This window comes from Armigeres subalbatus, chromosome 3 (assembly GCF_024139115.2).
Source record: "Armigeres subalbatus isolate Guangzhou_Male chromosome 3, GZ_Asu_2, whole genome shotgun sequence".
Taxonomy (NCBI): Eukaryota; Metazoa; Arthropoda; class Insecta; order Diptera; family Culicidae; genus Armigeres; species Armigeres subalbatus.
The window spans coordinates 405,217,336-405,237,885 of NC_085141.1; the positions used below are offsets into that span (position 1 = coordinate 405,217,336).

Consider the following 20,550-nt stretch of genomic DNA (forward strand, 5'->3'; position numbering starts at 1 on the left):
AGAGTGTTTGTTTGGTCTCGTTTATTACAAGAATTTACGAATCGCAATAGTTGAAAATAATTCAATCGGAATAGTCTGGTGTTGTTATTGATGACTTCATTCTCCAAAAACGGGAAAGCAATATGCCGTTTTTCAAAAAGGTTGGTTTTCAGCGATCCATACAATAGGTTACCTGCTTTGTTTATATGTTTTCAATATTTTTGATGCAGGTAATTCATTGTATTTCCTTTTTTGATTATGATTCATCTGTCTCCTTTTCCTTGTTCACTCTACCTAAATGATACCCAAAGGGACTATTTAAAGTGGTCTATAAGATAAAGTATATGTCAGTCAAGAAAATCAGTGAAATTGTCCAGTTGCCTTACTGAAGAAACGTTTAATACAATGAAGCACGAATGCTCAAATTGCCATGTTTGGAGTAATTGTTACAGGAAACTTACTCCTAAACTGTATGATTATGCAGCGGAAAGGAGAATAAAATTGGATAAAAGCTGCTCCCACATTTGTAATACCTGCTATTGCCGACTTTATCGCATTATCAAGAAAGGAAACGAGCCAGCAGCTCCAAGTGCAGTTAATATAGAATGTGAAAATCAAGAACTCACCGTTTCTGAACAATCGAAACTTGATGATCTCGCCGTTGCCGGACCATCAGGCACCAATAATTTCACCGTGGCGGGACCATCTAGAGTGAACAATTTCGCCACACCAGCAAACATCAATAATGGTGGTTTCGAAATAATCGATCCCAATGCCGCTGGATCATCGAAAATTGACGCTGTTCCTAGTGTTGGTAAGTAGAATAATCTCTTTTTTTTGTTCATTCGGACATCATGATTTGCTACGTTATACTAGTTGTACTCGATTATTCAGAAAATTCCGATCTAGTAGCTCAATTTGTAGAGCAGTTGCCTATCATGCAACAAAATAGAATAATCGAATACAATATGTATTACATTATATGAAGAAACATGCTCTTAACTAATAGTTATTTTTCCATCTTGTTTTCAGAATCTTTGTTTTCTTTGGAATCAACGAGTGCTGAATCAATTGGTAGCGCTGGTGCCCAGAAACCCGGAGACGGTCAGGAAATTCTTCAACAAATGAAGGCAAAATTTGATGAAATATCTGACAGAAACGATCGATATAGGATTCTAACTTCCCTTCCCAAATCCTGGACTGCATACAAAATGATGCAAGAATTCGGTGTTTCGCAACGAACTGCTCAACGTGCAAAGAAATTACAGATTGAAAAAGGTTTAATCAGCACACCGGAGACCAGAGTAAATATGTTGTCTTTGAGCGATGATACTCTAACTGTAGTTAGGGACTTTTATAATAGTGACGAGATAAGCAGAGCATGTCCTGGGAAAAGGGATTTCGTTATTGAAAATATGGCAGGACAAAAAGTGCATGTACAGCGCAGGTTACTTTTATGTAACCTTCGAGCAATATTTTACTTTTAAAATTGGATTTTCAATGTTTTCCAGCAGCCGCCCAAAAAATTGTATTCTAGCTGGTTCAAGTGGAACGCATACTGTCTGCGTATGCATTTATCATCAGAAGGTTAAATTAATGTTTAAAACAGCAAACTTATTCATAACCATTTAAAAACGTATCATGACCTGTTTTTTAAAATACTTTGTGAAAATCCTACAGAGAAATGTTGGTTGAAAACCTGTGATCATTGCCCGGGTACGCAGACACTAGAGAATGACCTGATGAATTCTCTTGAAAATGTCGATTCCTTAGAATTTAAACAATGGAGGCAAACAGATCGTTGTCATTTAAATTCAATGCGAATGAATGCAGAAGAGTATGTGGAAACATTTTTAGAAAAATTAAACGAATTATCTCTCTTTTATTGCCGCGCAACAAGGAAACTACTTAAAACAACTTAAAATTAATTTGGAAGCAACTGATTGCATTATAATTGCTGACTTCTCTGAAAATTACTCTTTTGTTATTCAGGACGCTATACAAGGTTTTCATTGGGCAAACGCTCAATGCACAATCCATCCTTTTGCCATATATTATAAAGATGAAGCACAAAATTTAAAGTTTACAAGCTTCATAGCAATCGCAGAATTTACTAAACATAACCATGTTGCCGTTCGGCTGTTTATAACAAATTGTGTGAATTTCATTTAAAAAAAGCTACCTTACCTGAAAAATATTCATTTTTTTCTGATGGATCAGGCAGTCAATACAAAAATAAGATGACTGCTTTCAATTTGTGCCACATGTACAAAGACTTCGGTCTTAAAGCAGAGTGGAACTTTTTTGCCACTTGCCATGGAAAAGGGCCTTGTGACGCTTTAGGAGGTGTTCTAAAGCGAAACGCTTCAAAAGCAAGTTTACAAGGCCATCATATTACAACTGCGTACGAACTTTCAACTTTACTCTTGGGCTGTTTCTAAAGTAGATTCCAAAATGTATTACGAGTTTTTCTTCGAAAAAGATTACAATGCAATGGAAAAGAAAATAAAGAACCGTTAGACTCATGTGAAACAAATCTCTGGGACACAATCGTTTCATTACTTTAAGCCACAAAATGAAAATTACATTATCGTGAAACGGTTTTCGTTTTCAGATGAAGAAAAGTGTTTTAAATTGTAAGAATTTTGCTATGTAATATTTTTTTTGATGAATTATGAAAAATAACAATAATCAAATTAAATGCTGAGTTTTAATTGAAGGTAATCAAAGAAAACCATTGCTTGTAGTCTAAAGCTTTGAGATTTGAGCTACCATTCCTCAATATAGCAGAGCCAAGATTCTCTCAGACAGCGCTGGTTGCCAAATTTTTAATAATACCAATGGAAAGCATTCATTACACAAAGAATTTCAGCGTAGATTTCATTGGTCGGAAAAATTGTGTTTTTTGGACTTCAAAATTGATTTTTCAACTTCACTAAATATAAAAAAAATCTACACGCTAAAAAAATATATTCTAGTTTCAGTTCGGTTCACTCAAAATGACCCTTTTGTGGAATAATTCAAAATAGTTAAGTTTACTCAGTCGTGGTTTACGCTACCACTCAAATTCGGCATGAGTGCCTCTGCAACCCTTATGAGCACTCATGCTGAATTAGGACGCTAACGGACCATTGTGGTTCCAGTTAAAGCGTAAACCATGGTTGAGTAAACCCTAGCAATGTTGGTCTCTGCTTTTAAACAATGTGAGTGTGATTTATAGTTCTTACATTTAATGGGGTCAGAATTGCACAAGCCTCCCCTATTTTTGATAGGTACATTACTTCACAAATAAAACTAGATTAGTACACATGGTTATCATGAATTTATTAGGAATAAGTTTGATAACTTCAACAGAATGATTCCCGCAGTTATTTTGAAGTGATGGAAAATTATGCTCATTCCATGAGTGTATGTTCAGAAAACTTGAAATTTTCAAAAAAATGTTACACAAAAACGGCTCAATGAACATTTCTAGTTTTTTGATATGTTATGTAAAAATATTTGAATTTTCATAAAAAAATATAAAAATACACAGGATTTTATTTTTACACGATTTTTTTTCGCTCGTGTTTTTTATCGTGTGACTTCAATTTACCACCAAACTCTTCGCAACATGTTTCAAAAAATCCTGGATAAATCAAAGAAAAATCACATGATAATTGATATGCTTTAAACATTTAGGATGAGTGGAAAATTGAGAAAATATAAATCGTGTAAAAACAAAATCCAGTGTATATAGTCGTTGTGGTCCAACATTTAAAAAATCTTAAAAAACGAATATTTTGACCATTTTAGCAAATTTGAGTACGCCAATACACCAAACCAAAAATTTTAGTAAGAACTAGAAGTAATAAGCTTTCTATCCATAGGAAAATATTGCAAATAGATTCAGTGGTTCAAAAGTTATGATTTTTTTAAAATAAAAAAAAATCGAAAAATAGCGATTTTTCTGGTAACCCTATATCGAACATGGTCACCCTAATAAAAAAATAAAAAAATACGGGTCTAATTATTTTCGATGAAGAACATACCAAGCGATTTTGAGCAAAATTGGACAACTTTTTTTTTCAACTCTATTCTTTTCCCGTGGAATCGCTGTATTAGTATTTCTGCTGCTTACATGCCTTCCTGTTGAAAACAGACTCTTACAGATGTTTCGTATGAATTCTTTTTTCAAATCCTTGATTGATCCTCCTTGCGATAATTGTGCCTTTCTCGTGAGTTAGAAAAAGAGAATTCTGGTCATACTAGGTCATTTGATCGAAAATGACGTTTGACCGAAATGGTCGTTTAGCAGGAAGAGTAATTTGGCCGAAAATATCGTTTGGCAGAACAGGTTATTTGGCCGAAAACGCCGTTTGCCCTTGGTTTGGTTCTATACTCATGAGTTTATTCGTCAATCGTCGTTCATTACTTAGCAGCGGAGCAACAGTTTATTTTTCTTCACATCTGCTCCAAATATGGTCGAGCCATAAAAGAGAGAGTAAGACACACCAAACAATACGATAGACTGAAGCAATATAATTCGTTTTGTTATCATCTGCGTTAGGCAAGAATATATAGCTGCTATTCGACGAGAGATAGAGAGATTGGATCAGTCAGCCAACAAGGATAATCGATGCAGCACATACAACGGTGCCGTTTTGAATTTGTTTGTGATGAAGTCATAATTTAGGTTTAATAAATAGATTTAGTATTTTTATTAGAAATAATTTAATTAATTACTTAATGATCGAACACCCTTAATGGTCGTTTAGCGAAAAGGACTTTTGTAAAAAGTGAGATAAAAGAAATGAGGAACAAGAGTGAGGCCCTCACATCTAACTTAGTACTTCTCACTTTTCACTCTTCACTTCTCATTTTTCACTCCTCATTTCTCACTTTTCACTGCGAAAACGAAGAAGTTTCATTTCGCTCTTCTCCGTTTTCACAGTAAGAAGTGGCAAGTGAGAAGTGAGAAGTGAGACGTCTCACTTCTTACTCCTCATTACTCACTTCGCACTGTGAAGTGAAAAATGCGGAATTAGAAGTGAATAGCCGCACTCTCGCGCCTCATTTCTCCCGTATCTTTTCTCACATCACACTTTTCACAGTGGTCCTTTTTGCCAAACGACCATTAAGGCCAAACGGCGTTTTTGGCCAAAGGACTTATTCGGCTGAATGTCCTTTGGCTCAATGATTTTCGGCCTAATGGTCTGTTCGGTCAAATGGTAAATTCGGCCAAACAGCTTTCTGCCAAATGGTATCCGGTAGAATGGTTTTTGGCAAAATGCGCGCGCTCGTGAGACATGACAAGCAATTTATGTGGCAACATTTTCATTGTTTTTCAGCAGCATTAAATTCATGCGTACGCTACGTTTATGGTTTGAATAGATATGCCAGTGTTTCACACATGCAACTAAATTTATTGGGATGTCCATTCGCAAAATTATCACAAATGAGATGTTGTTTATTTCTATTTAAGCTCGTTAAAGCAAAAATTCCCAGATATTTACATGACAAACTTGGACCATTAAGAACAGTTCGCGCCATAAAATATCTTATACCAAGACATAACACGTCTGCATACGGTAATTCATTTTTCGTAAGAGGTATTTCCTACTGGAATTCATTACCCAATAAAATAACCCTAGAAGAATCAACATTAGCATTTAAGAGGAAATGTATAAAGCACTTTAATTTGTAATTAGTTTTAGTATTTAATTTGAATTGTTTTTCGACTTCTTCTGGAGCCTGTAGTAGGCCTGACTTCAACAGATGATGCGCCTTCGTATTTCACGACTAATATTGTTATCAGCCAGAATCCAAGGTAGACGAATTCATCGACCACCTAGAAAAGCGGTTCTCAACCTGGGATACATGTACCCCTGGGGGTACCTTCGCTGACTCCAGGGGGTACCTCGGACAAAAATGCGTATTGGCGGATGTATTATAATTTTGATAAAACTTTTACTTTCCGTCAACAAAAATTATTCGCTCAATCGATTCTTTGTTTTATTTAAGGTCAACTTCCCCAAAAAAAACCCATATTTTTTTAAGCCTCTAAGAATTTTTTGAAAAATTAGAACAAAAAATGAAAACAGAGCTGTTTTTCAAAATTGGCCTAACATTTGCCCGACTTTTAACGAACATAGGGTGTATTTTTTAAACCGGTTCACACGTGCAGCACTTTTTGGATTTTGTTTTCAACTCTTAAAATAGTTAAAGGCTTAAAAAATATGAGTCTCCTTTCAAAAGGCCCGGAAGCCTCCTTTCAAGAGGCCCGGAAGCCTCCTTTCAAGAGGCCCGGAAGCCTCCTTTCAAGAGGCCCGGAAGCCTCCTTTCAAGAGGCCCGGAAGCCTCCTTTCAAGAGGCACGGAAGCCTCCTTTCAAGAGGCACGGAAGCCTCCTTTCAAGAGGCCCGGAAGCCTCCTTTCAAGAGGCCCGGAAGCCTCCTTTCAAGAGGCCCGGAAGCCTCCTTTCAAGAGGCCCGGAAGCCTCCTTTCAAGAGGCCCGGAAGCCTCCTTTCAAGAGGCCCGGAAGCCTCCTTTCAAGAGGCCCGGAAGCCTCCTTTCAAGAGGCCCGGAAGCCTCCTTTCAAGAGGCCCGGAAGCCTCCTTTCAAGAGGCCCGGAAGCCTCCTTTCAAGAGGCCCGGAAGCCTCCTTTCAAGAGGCCCGGCAGCCTCCTTTCAAGAGGCCCGGAAGCCTCCTTTCAAGAGGCCCGTAAGCCTCCTTTCAAGAGGCCCGGAAGCCTCCTCTTAAGAGGCCCGGAAGCCTCCTTTCAAGAGGCCCGGAAGCCTCCTTTCAAGAGGCCCGGAAGCCTCCTTTCAAGAGGCCCGGAAGCTTCCTTTCAAGAGGCCCGGAAGCCGCCTTTCAAGAGGCCTGGAAGCCTCCTTTCAAGAGGCCCGGAAGCCTCCTTTCAAGAGGCTCGGAAGCCTCCTTTCAAAAGGCTCGGAAGCCTTCTTTCAAGAGGCTCGGAAGACTCCTCTCAAGAGGCTCTGAAGCCTCCTTTCAAGAGGCCCGGAAGACCCCTCTCAAGAGGCCTGGAAGCCTCTTTTCAAGCGACCCGGAAATCTTTTTCAAAGGGGCCTGAGGCCTCCATTCAAGAGCCACGCAAGCTTCCTTTAAAAAGGCCCGTAAGCTTCCTTTTAAGACGCCCGGAACCCTTCTTTCAAGAGGCCCGGAAGCCTCCTTTCAAGAGTCTGGTAAGCCTCGATTCAAGAAACTCGGAATTCTTCTTTCAAGAGACCTGGAAGAGTTCTTTCATGTGTCTCAGAAGCGTCCTTTCAACATTCTAGGAAGCTTCCTTTTAAGTGGTTCGGAAGCCTTCCTTCAAAAGGCTTAGAGACCTTTTACCAAGAGGCGCGGAAACCTAATTTCAAGAGATTAGGAAGCTCCTTTCAAAAGGTTTGGAAGCCCCCTTCCAAAGACTTGGAAACCTACTTTCAAAGGGCTCGGAATTATTCTTTCAAGAGGCTTAAAAAGTCTACTTTAAAAAAACTCAGAGATGTTCAAAAGTCTCCTTTTAAGTAGTCGAAAACCCGCCATTGAAGGGGCTTGGAATCCTCACTTCAAGAGGCTCAGAAACCTCCCTTCAAGAGGATCGGAAGTCTGCTTTCAAGATATCCGGAAGCTTGATGTTTAAACTTAATTTGAAATCGAAAGTTTCACGGAATAATGAAAATTTCAGCCCAACTAATGGAGAGCCATTCTGCCGTAAATCGCAAGTCAGTCCAATCTGTGTATGGAATCCATATACAGGCAGCATACAGGGTGTCTGCAAATTATCCGTGTTTTGATAGTTTGCTTCTACAAAGCAAAAACAGACAATAATTGACTGAATCGGTAGCTATATGGGCATAACAACTCAGCAGGCTGTAACAGATGTATATTATGAGAACACTGAGCGTCAATTCATGTATAAAAATTGTATTAAAAGTCTTTGTGAATGCTTTTTTCCCGGTTTTCCGAACAATAATGAATTACCTTCCTACTCACCCGATTTGGATTGAATTTATCATTCAGTATGTTCCATCTTGAAATCAACAGCCATCAAAACACCGAACATATTATCGAGATATTTGAAATCATGTCACAATCGTCAAAAATGTGTGAAAAGTATTTGTGTAGAAACGTGCGGCCATCGTGATTTTTTTTCCAACACGATCGAAGGCGTACAACCTTGCGTACAACTCGTTCAGCAAACGTCAGGAGGATGGCCGTCAGCCGGTTTACTGGTGGCACGACACGATTGCGAACCTTCATAGTTAGAACTTGTCTAAAAGCTAAAAGAAGGCTGCGACGTGCCAGGGCAGAAGAGAACAGGCTGGAGAGACGGAGTATCTCCAAGGACCCCATTGTCAACCTGAACTGAAATTATACAATGTACACCGGCCGATGTGCCTGAGGATGGCAACTGCAACCATATCGTATGCAACATTGTGTGTATCGTTTCCGGGCTAATGTCAATTGATATACTTTTGGATTGCGTAAAAGGATTGCGACGCGTCAAGCGAGTAACTTCGTTTCAGTCTTATTGTTTCAGTAATTTCCAATAATCTTATTCAAAACCATTCCAAATATTGTATTCGCAGCGCTTTGAATCGACACAAAACAAAAACCATTGTGATCATAAACATGTTTAAAGTAAGACCTTCAATCTATCCAGTGGCCCAATATATACCTCCAGTATCCGCAGCAGATAAACAAACATCTCTCTTTGTAGTCGTTGATCTGTCAACTGGAACATTGCCGCCTTATAGCTTGATATTCCTTTAAAAGTTATACAAATGTTGAATCTAAATAGCACTTAATCCTATTTTTAATCATATGCAGTGGCGTGGCTAAATTTCACTCTTTTTATCTGTTCGAACCCGGACACTTTCATCATGATCTGTTCGCTAGTCGCGCCAAACCAAAACTGTGGCTTCTATTGAATTTTTGCACTGCCGTCGAATGTTTGACTTTGTTTGCATTTAATTAATTTTCCAGCAGCCAACCAAATGCCATCAACCAAAATGAGCTCGACAGCGGATGAATAGGCCAATTGTGGTTCTGATGGGTGGCCTATTTGGGGGTTCTTTGTATTCAATCGGACAATGTCCGCTCTCCCCGGATGGGAGAGGAAGTCAAGTGGCCAACGCTGGAAGGTGCAAAAGGTCACCAGATAAACACGGATTCCCGTAATAATCATAATAATAACAAGAATGGTTCTATGGCAATGGCGAGGCAGTTGGGATGGAAAGGGTGTTGATAATGTTGTATTGAGTTTATCTGAGTGGGGCTTCTATGTGTGCGTTGGAGGGGTAAATAGGATCAGGGTAGAATAATTACAAGCCTTTTGTTGCGTTAGAGTCGCGGCATGTGTTCGAAATTGTTGGCCCTAAAATTGTTTTTCACATACGCTACGCAGCAAACTATGAATAAATCATCAAGGGAGCATATATACATGTATGCCAAAAAATATAAAACACTAGAAAGTATTGTTTCAAATGCTAAAAATTTGAGAAGAACAATTGAATCAAATCAGAATTTTTGAACAAGCGTGAAAACAGTCTGTATAGCGAAATTTCGTTCGTCCGTTACATCGAGATCAAATTAATGAGTTGATCCTTTGATTTTGAACACACTCTTCCATGACGTAGTCTATTAGTAAAATTCAACATCCATAGAAAACCTATGTTCGTTCCCAACATAATTATATCGGTCAACATCCAGCCTAGTTCATTATGTTTGTGGCAGATTGGCATCCAAAGCGCAGCAGGTGCCCAGCTGTAAACGGAACTGCACTACATTACTGTACCAGAACCATAGAATAGCTTTGTGCAGTAGCAGCCACTGGTTGGTCCAGTTCTTTCATTTGAGTGAGACCGAAAAGATCGAAGTCCTTGAATTGAACACAAAGCATTGTGGTCCAGTTCAACTTTGAGGTGGAAAATGCACCTCGTCGGGGTATAGTTGAAATGGTTAAGATATTCGAACAGGGCTACATTCGAATCATTAAATTAAAGTAAATTTTATGTACACAATGAAGTACTTAATAAATTATAATTTCTTTTTGAATTTTTGCATAAAAAAATATTCCAATTCTTTTTCAATTTTCATTCCAATTCGTATCCCAATACCTATTTCTATTTTCCCCAAGGATATTCAACCCTTCGCATTCTAAAAAGAGGAAGCGAATCCTACCTTCCGAACATCAGACAATATTCAGCGTAGGTACTTAGCCGGCACAGTTAATGGTGGCTCAGCAGCAGCAATAATGTATGTTCCCCAACGGTGCTGCCGCTTTGAGCGGAACCGGCCAGTCGGAAGAATCACTTTTCCGACAAACACCCTCCCTACCGTAGGTTCACAGTTCCGTCCTTTTGTCGACACGGGAGCTTGTATCCGCTCGGTGGTCCTCTAAACATCATCATTTTAATTAACGTGTGAACCTTTTGATGGCGGCGTCCGTGGCATCAGGTTCGATTGCGGCGTGGTACACAATGACTGTTGCGTGCGTGTTCCGGCCGAGAAGACAAAACAGACGCTCAAATCATCTAGGTGGGTGGGTACTTTGCGAAGGGCCCTACCGTCAATATTACTTGGCTTCCTCGAAGCGCAGTCAGAAGTAGTGTAAAGTTTCAAATTGTACGTTTATAAATGACAAAACTATTAATTTATAATAAACGTAGGATTAGGAATTTTAATAAATTTATACAACACTATTCGAAGGTGTTTAGTGAGATATCCGGAAGCGCTAAGATGTGTCTTATATCCTTGATTGGGAACTAGAAGAAGCATAGTTCGTGGAAAAACTGTTCGCATTGCATCTATGGCGAGGGCTACCGCGTTCAATTGTATTTATCAGGATGCAGTAGCAAAAGTCCAAAAAGAGCACCCCTTGACCACATTAATGGTCATATTGAGCTACAGAGCAACCAAATCATACGTAGAAGCATAAAGGACGCAGTAAGTACCAATGTGAGTTTCAAGTATTTTCAAATTAGGCTTGTTTACCATTCTGCGGAACTTTGTGGACGGACACGATCACAATGCCTTTTATTTTGAAGGGCTACTTCACTCTCCATCCGTCTGGTAGAGATCGAAATATGTAGATGTAGAGCCTAGACGCTTTCGTGACAATGATGCTACAGATGAATCCGCTTTGGTGGCTGCTGCATTTGTACGAATGTTCTGATGGATGTAGTTTCAAACGGTCGGTGCTAGACCTGTGTGCCGATTAGGATATCGTCGGTTGCGTGACAGCGTCGCACCGAATGCAATCGGTGACAGTGGCGCGACGTATAGCTATTGTCTTTTCAATTCTCGTTTTAAATTTTAGAAAAAACATCCAAATTAAACCACCTTGCGGTGTTGGTGCCTTCTGTTTTAATTTGAAAAGTTCTTATTATTACCACACTAATCTATAATAACTACGAACTGTTATCAATTATTGTTATTTATGCGGTTAGTTACAAAAGGATGATTTTTACCATCAACAGTTGTGCGTTTATCTTACATTTTCTAATCCACCACATGTTTTTCTACATCCAATTCCAAAATCCAAATCCTGACGTAATAATCGTTGTACAGTAGACTTATTCATGTTTTCAAAAAGTATTAAAATTCAAACAGTCAGCCAGGAATCATTCTCATGATAAAATAAACTTCCAGTCCGCAGAGGTGAGCCAGCCTTGGGCTTTTATTTATTTATTATCAGACTAAGGCCGGAGTGGCCTGTGCTGCACATAAAAGTCTTCTCCATTCAGCTCGGTCCATGGCTGCACTTCGACAACCACGCAGTCTGCGGAGGGTCCGCAAATCGTCCTCCACCTGATCGATCCACCTTGCCCGCTGTGCACCTCGCCTTCTTGTTCCCGTCGGATCGTTGTCGAGAACCATTTTCACCGGATTACTGTCCGATATTCTGGCTACGTGCCCAGCCCACCGCAGTCTTACGATTTTCGCGGTGTGAACGATGGATGGTTCTCCCAACAGCTGATGCAACTCGTGGTTCTTTCGCCTCCTACATCTACCATCCGCCATTTGCTCCCCACCAAAGATGGTACGCAGCACTTTCCTTCCGGAAGCTCCCAGTGCGCGTTGGTCCTCTCCAGCATCGTCCAGGTCTCGTGTCCGTAGAGAACTACCGGTCTTATAAGCGTTTTGTAGATAGTCAGTTTGGTACGGCGGCGAACTCTATTCGATCGGAGCGTCTTACGGAGTCCAAAGTACGTACGATTTCCAGCCACTATGCGCCTCCGAATTTCTCTGCTGGTATCGTTATCGGCGGTCACCAGTGATCCCAAGTACACGAATTCTTCAACCACCTCGATTTCGTCACCACCGATAGAAACTCGTGGTGGGTGGCTTCCATTGACCTCTCTTGAGCCTCTTCCTATCATGTACTTCGTCTTCGACGTGTTGATGACTAGTCCAATCCGTTTAGCTTCGCTTTTCAGTCTGATGTAGGCTTCCTCCATCCTCTCAAAGTTACGTGCCATGATATCAATGTCGTCGGCGAAACCAAATAACTGGACGGACTTCGTCAAAATCGTACCACTCGTGTCAATCCCTACCCTTCGTGTTACTCCCGCCAGCCTTGGGCTGCAAGCCTCTTTATTAAAGAAATAATAAAAAAAAAACTTCCAGTCAAATTTTCAGCAAATTTGTTTCGTATAGTTCTTGACCCTTTTCACGTAATTTCCAAGCCGTTAAATGTTTAAAAACACTGTTTCTATTGAAAGGCGTTTGTGACGGTGACAGGAACGGTTAGGTACAGCGTCGCCGTATTTTGAGGCTTCGATTCTATGAGAATTATGATGACAGCAACAAGATAATGATCATTGGCAGAACTCCTATTGATTGCAACGTGTTCAGGCGAATAAAATTATTAAATTTGCAAGTTTACTTAAACTATTCTTACCTATATCACGCGTGCATGTAAATCGAAGTGCAATCAAAAAGTGATGCCGTGCTTTGTTATGTATGGTGCTTATTTGCACAATGTTTGCTCACCTACTTACATTTCCTTTTCAGTATAAATTTCTAGAATTTAATATACTGGTGGGCCACTACGGAACTAAAAATATTGAAATACTAGTTTGTATGCATAGATGTAGGGTATTGTTGAATTTACTCGGAAGAATTGGATAATGACTTCATTTCATATTAGTTCCCTAAACTGGAAAGGCTCTGCTCACGATAGTAACTGATAAGCTGAATTAAGAATACTAATTTGTGAGTTAAATAAGCTATGTCGATTGAACCTTTATAATAAATCTTTATTTTAGTTGAGTCACTATCACTCCCACGAGAGGACTACGGAAAGTTTCTCTACATGCTCAAAAATTACGATGTCAAATCCCACTGGGCAGAATCCACTTTCCTCGACGATGGAACCGCATTGCTGCTCCAGGTACAAGGTAACAGATGCGGAATCAAGGATAATTGGATGTAGCAAGTGCGACTCACGGTGGCACCTCATTTGTGTCGGAATTCCTGGTGATTTCGAAGGTCCATGGCGATGCAATTATTGTTCTACGTTCTGCGGTTCTGTAGCACCATCGGTTTCGTCAATTAAGTCCACATCAAGTGCCTACCTGAGACTCAAGCAAGTATAAGAGTTGAACGCTTAGGAAGAGAAGCTTCAGTTAGAGAAAGCCGATAGAAAAAAGCCTTGGACATACTGGAGCCAGCGTTTCCTGCTAGGGGTTCCACTCCCGGAAACGATTTCCCGGGATTCTCGATTCCCTTTAAGGTCATAACAACAGTCTAATAACAAACACTCGCCAAACTTATGAAATTTTATGCGTTTCTGGTGCTGCTCGGAATTTCAAACAAAGTTTGACAGAAAGAATCATTTAATATTGATAGTTAGGATTTGTAAGGTACGACATAATTCGCTCGTCTGAAAGAATTTTCTCGATTTGGTCCTCAGCGGGGGGAGTGGGGAGGTCGGTGGTTCTGTTGTATTTGGTCGAGAAGTTCGTAACCTGGTGACGTTTATCGAAGTAGCAAATCTTAACGTGCAACTTTCCAATCCGATGCTGCTTTCCGAACTGGTGAGAAAACTGTTACCCAGTATTCGATTACACAGCGCATTCAGTCCGTGGCATTCAGTGAATATGTATCGTCTCTGAAGACAGCGGCTGGCCATGGCAGTTTGCCGTCGGACACAAATCACTCGGAGGAATTTAGAAAGACTAAAAAGAATAAGGAAAGCTTCGTTAACTTGCTAACAGTTTAGCAATCGGTTACGGCGAATCAGTCAATCTCATAAGTGCATAGCAAGCTTCTTCCATAGCACTACATTCCAACTGAAACTTGGCCTGCTTTTCAACTAAACAATCTATTAGCATTTCTTTAGCTAATAATTGAAAGCTTTCTATGCCCGCCTTTGCACCTTTGCCATCTTGTGTGGCAAAGTCAATGGATGGATACACTATGTCGAGAATGTTTCCCATCCGAAAACATCCTAGATCGGATCAAGAATCGATCTCGCCATCTCTGGATTCTGCGCCATTGTTCGTAAGGCTGACTGGAAACCTCAAGCCAGCATAGACGTCAAGTTATTGCAACTTAGAGGGCTTTTAGCTGATGCAGTTCATTTCTGCTAAGTTACACGCGCGTTTTCTCTCGAAAGCTTGGGGGCGTTTGACGACAGCTTCTCGCTTACGTCTATTGTTGCCAGTTCTGGTAAACTTTCTTCGGCTCGTTTTTGCTGATTCCTAGGTGTCTGCCGGAGTAAACGCAAAGTCCGACGCAACTCACTTGAAGGAATAATAATTATTATAATTGTTATCAATAAACTGTCAAACTTCTTTGTCGCGTCGTGTTGCATCGCGTCAACTCTGACTTCCTCCATAGGATGACCTGACCACCAAACGCCGTTGACAGCCCAGCTTTTACGATGGGCTTTTCTGTAATGAGGCACCGAGCTTTAAGACTGACTTAGTGCTTAGTCTCTGTTCCAGTTTGCGTCGGTTGCAGCGGTACTGTATCAGTAGGGCCGGATTTAGCTGGAAGGGGGCCCCGGGGCCGACGATATGTGGGGGCCCCAAAATGTACAAAAAAAGGTTGGTTTTGGTACATAGGATAATAATTTATCTAGGTACATTTACTACGGTGCTTACTTCTACTCGCTTGTTGTGCTTAATGCTTAGGTACCAATGCTTTAAATCGAGATACAATTATCGAACAATACTTACTCTCTAACGAGTTTTTATCAATAGATAATTTGGATATGTGATCGCTTGAGAGTATTGGTCATCCTCGATTATTTGAAAATTTTATTTTCATCACCCTTTTCAAATGTTGGTCTTAAAATAATATACATCACTAGGGATGTATACATATACATCACTCAATCTCAGGAGCACAGGATAAACAACGAAAACAGATTCACCCTGGGCTCTCATCGAACAGAAAAGTCGAAAACCTGTACATTAGACTGGCCCAGGATACAAAAAGTCGTCCGATTCTACGGGTAAGAAAATCATTCTCTGAAAATTTCAGGCTGATCGGTTATTGCATAAGCTGGCGCAATTGATTTGAAGTTTGTATGGGGATTTCAGCCAAAATGTATAGGAAAATACACCTCTGTTACTATTTCGTACAGGAAATTGGATGGAAAAGCCCGATTGAGCCCAGATTTGCAGGAAATGAAGTTAACATGCCAATGAACAATTTGACATAGAATTCTACTATGATTAAATAAACCTTTAATTAGTTTTAGCTGATTTATTTGTAGTTTGATTGAGCACTTTGAAATTCATTAATTGCCTTGAAACCAAGCGCATGTAATCGAAGGTGCGATATGTGTTGTGGCGCGCGTGCAGTTACTTATATTTCAGTGCGCGCGAAACATCTTTTGGCATCTTTGATTGCATGCGTATGTTCTCATGGCAATTAATGAATTTCAAAGTACTCAACCCAACTCCAAATAAATCAGCCAAAAACTGATTTAAAGTTTATTTAGTAATAGTAGAATTTTATGTCGAATTGTTCATGCGCATGTTGATTTCATTTCCTGCAAATCTGGGCTCAATCGGGCTCTTCCATCCAATTTCATGTACGAAATAGTAACAGAGGTGTATTTTCCCATATATTTCGGCTGAAACCCCCATATTAACTTCAAATCAATTGCGCCAGCTTATGCAATGACCGATCAGGCTGAAATTTTCAGAGAATGATTATCTTACCTTAAGGCAAAATCCCGGAGGGTGCCCCGTAGAATCCGACGACGAATCTCCCCATACTAGGCTGGGCCACTCTACTGTATTATATACAGCTACGTAGTTCAACGTCATCTTTGCGTACAACCCGATTGAGCGGCACCTTTGAGTTTTAGGTTATTTACGCGAGACGAAGATGAACATATTGCTTTTGGGAAACCGATAATTTCCTATGAAAACTGAACTCCAAAATAAACTTGTCTGATCATCGTGATTTTCATTCGCAGAACAACGAAATGTAAGTCAATAGGTTGTATCGGCCCTCCTTAACCGTGCGGTAAGACGCGCGGCTACAAAGCAAGACCATGCTGAAGGTGGCTGGGTTCGATTCCCGGTGCCGGTCTTGGAAATTGTCTCGACTTACCTGGACATACAAGTATCATCAGCCTCATGATATACAAATGCAGAAATGGTAACTTGGCTTAGAAACCTCGCAGTTAATAACTGTGGAAGTGCTTAATGAACACTAAGCTGCGAGGCGGCTCTTTCCCAGTGTGGGGATGTAGTGCCAATAAGAAGAAGAAGAAGAAGGTTGTATCGTTTAAATGTTAAACTAAATTGGTACCTAGTGTTATGGTTTTGATCTCACAAGAAACATTTTATATTATAGCAATAATCTAAATATCTTACACCGCCCATTAGATCCATTTATCAGCTTCATAAATAGTAATACCAGTAAGTTGACCTTCAACATATCGATGTTGAACTTGCTAACAATCGCTTAGAACATGTATTCCCAAGCTATGGGCCGCGACTCCCAGGGAGGTCGTGGGCTGATCAATGATGGGTTGCAAAAGACGAATCTTGATTCATACTTTTGTCCTTATTTTGTCCCACAAATCTATCACAGCCACTAGATTTGGATCTATGTTGTAAATGGAGAACTATAAAATTTGAGATTTTTTCAAATACAATGATATACAAACAATCCAATTTCAATCCAATTCCAATAAAAATCCAAGCCACGTTCAATCCAATTCTAATCAACATCCAATCCTAATTCAATCTAAATCCAATCCAAATCCAATCAAAATCTAATCCAAATCCGATCCAAATCCATTCCAAATCCAATCCAATCAAAATCTAATCCAAATCCGATCCAAATCCTATCTAAATCCGTTCCAAATCCAAATGCAATCAAATGAAATCCTAATCCAAATCTAATTTAAATCCAATCCAAATCCAATTCAAAACCATTCGAATCAAGTCAAACTCCAACCAAAATCTAATCCAAATCATATCTAAATCAGTTCCAATTTCAAATAATTTCCAATCCATTCGAATATAATGGTGGGATATGAAGCAGTTCATAATGGTTTGTACAATCTAACGCGAACTCATTTTTATCCAAATTTTAAAAGCCAATGTGGGAGGGTCACAAGCAATATGCGATTCTGCTAGGTGGGTCGCATATACAAATAGTTAGGGAACATTTGGCCTAGGATATGATATTTATCTAAAATTTCGCAGAGATATCATACTTAAATGAGATAGCATAAGTATATATCTAAATTTTTACAAACCACAATCCATTTTCCAGCGGTCTTCCAGACGCGCTTTGTGATTTTCCAAACCACAATCCATTTTCCAGCGGTCTTCCAGACGCGATTTGTGATTTTCCAAACCACAATCCATTTTCCAGCGCTCTTCCAGACGCGCTTTGTAGCAATACAAACCTTGTGTTTTTTAATCATCAAATATTTTAACACATTAGCATATAAACAAATTGAATTCAACTCACCTTTTGAAATAAGCGTCAGGATCCAACAAATAACCTGGCAGGATCGCTAAAATGTGTGGCCCAAATGGCTGGAGCGAACTGTTGTGACAGCAGCTCTCCGTGGGTGCGTGTGCACGCCACGGAGGTCTGACCAGAAGAGGCCGAGTCATGGCTTGCTGCGCACTGATCGACACGCTGAGGTGTTAATGTATAATCACACGCTGATGGTAACTTACTCAAACCCCACAGATATGTTGCAGGAAAAACGAAGAGTAGACTCAAGACTTTGTGTTCGATGTCAGAAGACGGACCATAAATTATGAAACTGCGACAAATTTAGAAATATGTCGAACGCTGATCGATGGTACTTTGTGGAGAACGAGAACGAGCTGTGTCAACGTGGTTTGACTGCCCCCGGCAAGTGACAATGCCGCACGAAACAGCCGTGTGGAATCGAAGGCTGCAACGAACTCCATCATAGGTTTCTGCAAATAGTTATCAAAACAGATTCACAACAACAGATTCTCATCGGGCTAGCAGATGCCAAGTTAAAGTTACCTTTGAAAACCAGGGAGCGTCGGCATGGAGAACCTGTTGCTTCGAAGACTCGTCTGGGGTGGACTATATTCGGCGGGCGATGTTCTTCCTCGGATTACGTACGAGTCATGACCCATAGATGCAACAAGATAGATGAAACGCTTCACGATATTGTTAAGGAATATCTCGACAGCTAAAGTTTCGGGATTGTCGGATCATGTCCTCCAGAATCTCGGGATCAGCGAGCACGAAAAAATCTTCAGGATACCATCAAAAGAACGGAAAGCGGAAGGTTCGGGACCGGCCTACTATGGGACCGGTCTACTATGATCAAGTAGTATTCCCAAACTTCCAATGGCGGAACATAGGCTAAAATGTTTGGAACGCCGTTTAGCCAAAGATCCAGATTTGAAGAAAAATATGGATAAGTAAATAAACGAGTATTTGGAGCAAGGCTACGCACATGTGGCCACGCGGGATGAGATAAAAACGAGCAATGGGTAATGTTTTAAACATAACCGCGAGTTGACGTAGGACTTGTATAAACGTAACGTGTTTACAGTGGTGTTTGTATAGCAGCAAAGCGGTCGTACACATATTACGCAAGTGCTTATCGGGGGAGGGGGGTCCGTCATTTTCTTACGAACCATATAAATAAAAAATCATTTGTATGAAAAAATATTACATGGAGAGAGGGGGGGGTCGAAAAACCCAGAAAAAACTGCTTACGTAATATGTGTACGAGCCCCAAAGGATGATTTTCAAACAAGATTACCAACTTTGGCATGCTGTAGCTTTGTTCCCCTATGACCAAACGAGCTGAAATTTTGGCAGTGAACTACAAATATGTTGAAATTTGCATACATGAAACATCATTATCAATTTATTGGAGAGCTTGTTGGAAAAGGTATCCTGCATCACCTACAATCAAGTTAGTAACTATTAATTTAGTTGTTTTTCAGATCTATACAAAATCAACAATATTGTTTTGCTGCTATTAATACGAACACCTCTGTACATTTAACTTTTTAATTTATGGTGTTTGATTATAGGTATTGATATTTCAAACTACATTTTCCATGCTGTGTAGAATGAATCGCAAATTGCTTATTCAAAGGTTCTGGAAATAAAACTAATAATTAATCTTCGGGGACACGCGCCGTTGTAAAAAGACAACACCTTCAAAAAAAGCACGCTTCTCGTTCACTACATAAGCGGGACTGCGTGATCGGTCCAGGACCAAGCGAGACCCGGAAGGTTAAAAACATAATTAGAATTTTTTCGTTGATAATTGGATTTCATTTCTAGAAGGTCAGATAATATATTCAACGAAAAAAGTAGATTTCGAAAAAGATGGATAGTTTAAAAAACATCGACAATACAAAGTGTCCTCTTCCTAAACTGAACAGTCCTTAGGATGGTTCATCTCTAGCAGTCAACATCATCAAGTTCATCTACAGAACTTGTCGTCCGCCGAATGACAACATCAGATGAGAGATTCGCACACATTCGCATAATACTTGGATTGTCTTATTTTGGGGTGAAACTGACAACAGAGCTTGGACAGTTCGAATCCGATCTATTCCGAGAACTAACCAGAATCCATCTTTAAATAAAATAAAATTCATTTGTACATAACAATGAATTTTATTTTATTTTGTTTTATTGTTAATGTTTTTTTATTTGTACAAAATTGTGAAAAATAAAAAAGCAGATGTTTTGCTTACTTTGTAGGACAACTCTGTCTCCAAGTAAACGAGTAAATCGAATGGACCCACCGACAACTCAAGGATACCATCATACACCTCGTAAAAAGATCTGCAACCTTTTTTATCGAAGGAACACCTAAAGAAAGCGATCTCTAATATCCATTTATTATTTATTTGTTTTTTTATTATTCATTCACCTCTCAATGTCTCAAACCTATTAATGAGCCCATTATCGAAAGACATCGAAAACTATTTTCTTTCCCCAACCCTTTCGGGTCCTATTGATCCGGTTCGAGCTGATTAAGAAGAAGTTAACTTACGCAGTAACATCACCCGGCAGCAAAGAAAATTTATCACCAGTCCCATTCAATGGAGTTGTCGCCTATTAGCGATAGTCGTTTATCTTT

At 39.8% G+C, this 20,550-nt stretch overlaps 1 protein-coding gene across 1 annotated transcript; it reads left to right on the forward strand.

Moving 5' to 3' along the window:
* The first annotated feature begins 268 nt into the window (after positions 1 to 268).
* LOC134223043 (uncharacterized) lies at positions 269 to 8,228 on the forward strand. Its single transcript, XM_062702181.1, has 3 exons — positions 269 to 793; positions 1,012 to 1,415; positions 8,130 to 8,228. Exons 1-3 carry the CDS (start codon positions 385 to 387, stop codon positions 8,226 to 8,228), a joined length of 912 nt encoding a protein of 303 aa, XP_062558165.1. The 5' UTR covers positions 269 to 384.
* Positions 8,229 to 20,550: the final 12,322 nt, after the last annotated feature.

Excerpts from the sequence above, each read along its gene's own strand:
- LOC134223043 (XM_062702181.1), top strand. The coding sequence starts at position 385 with ATGAAGCACGAATGCTCAAATTGCCATGTTTGGAGTAATTGTTACAGG. Across the intron at positions 794-1,011 it reads TGACGCTGTTCCTAGTGTTG|AATCTTTGTTTTCTTTGGAA; the intron begins GTAAGTAGAATA and ends TCTTGTTTTCAG. Across the intron at positions 1,416-8,129 it reads TGGCAGGACAAAAAGTGCAT|GCGTACAACCTTGCGTACAA; the intron begins GTACAGCGCAGG and ends ACACGATCGAAG.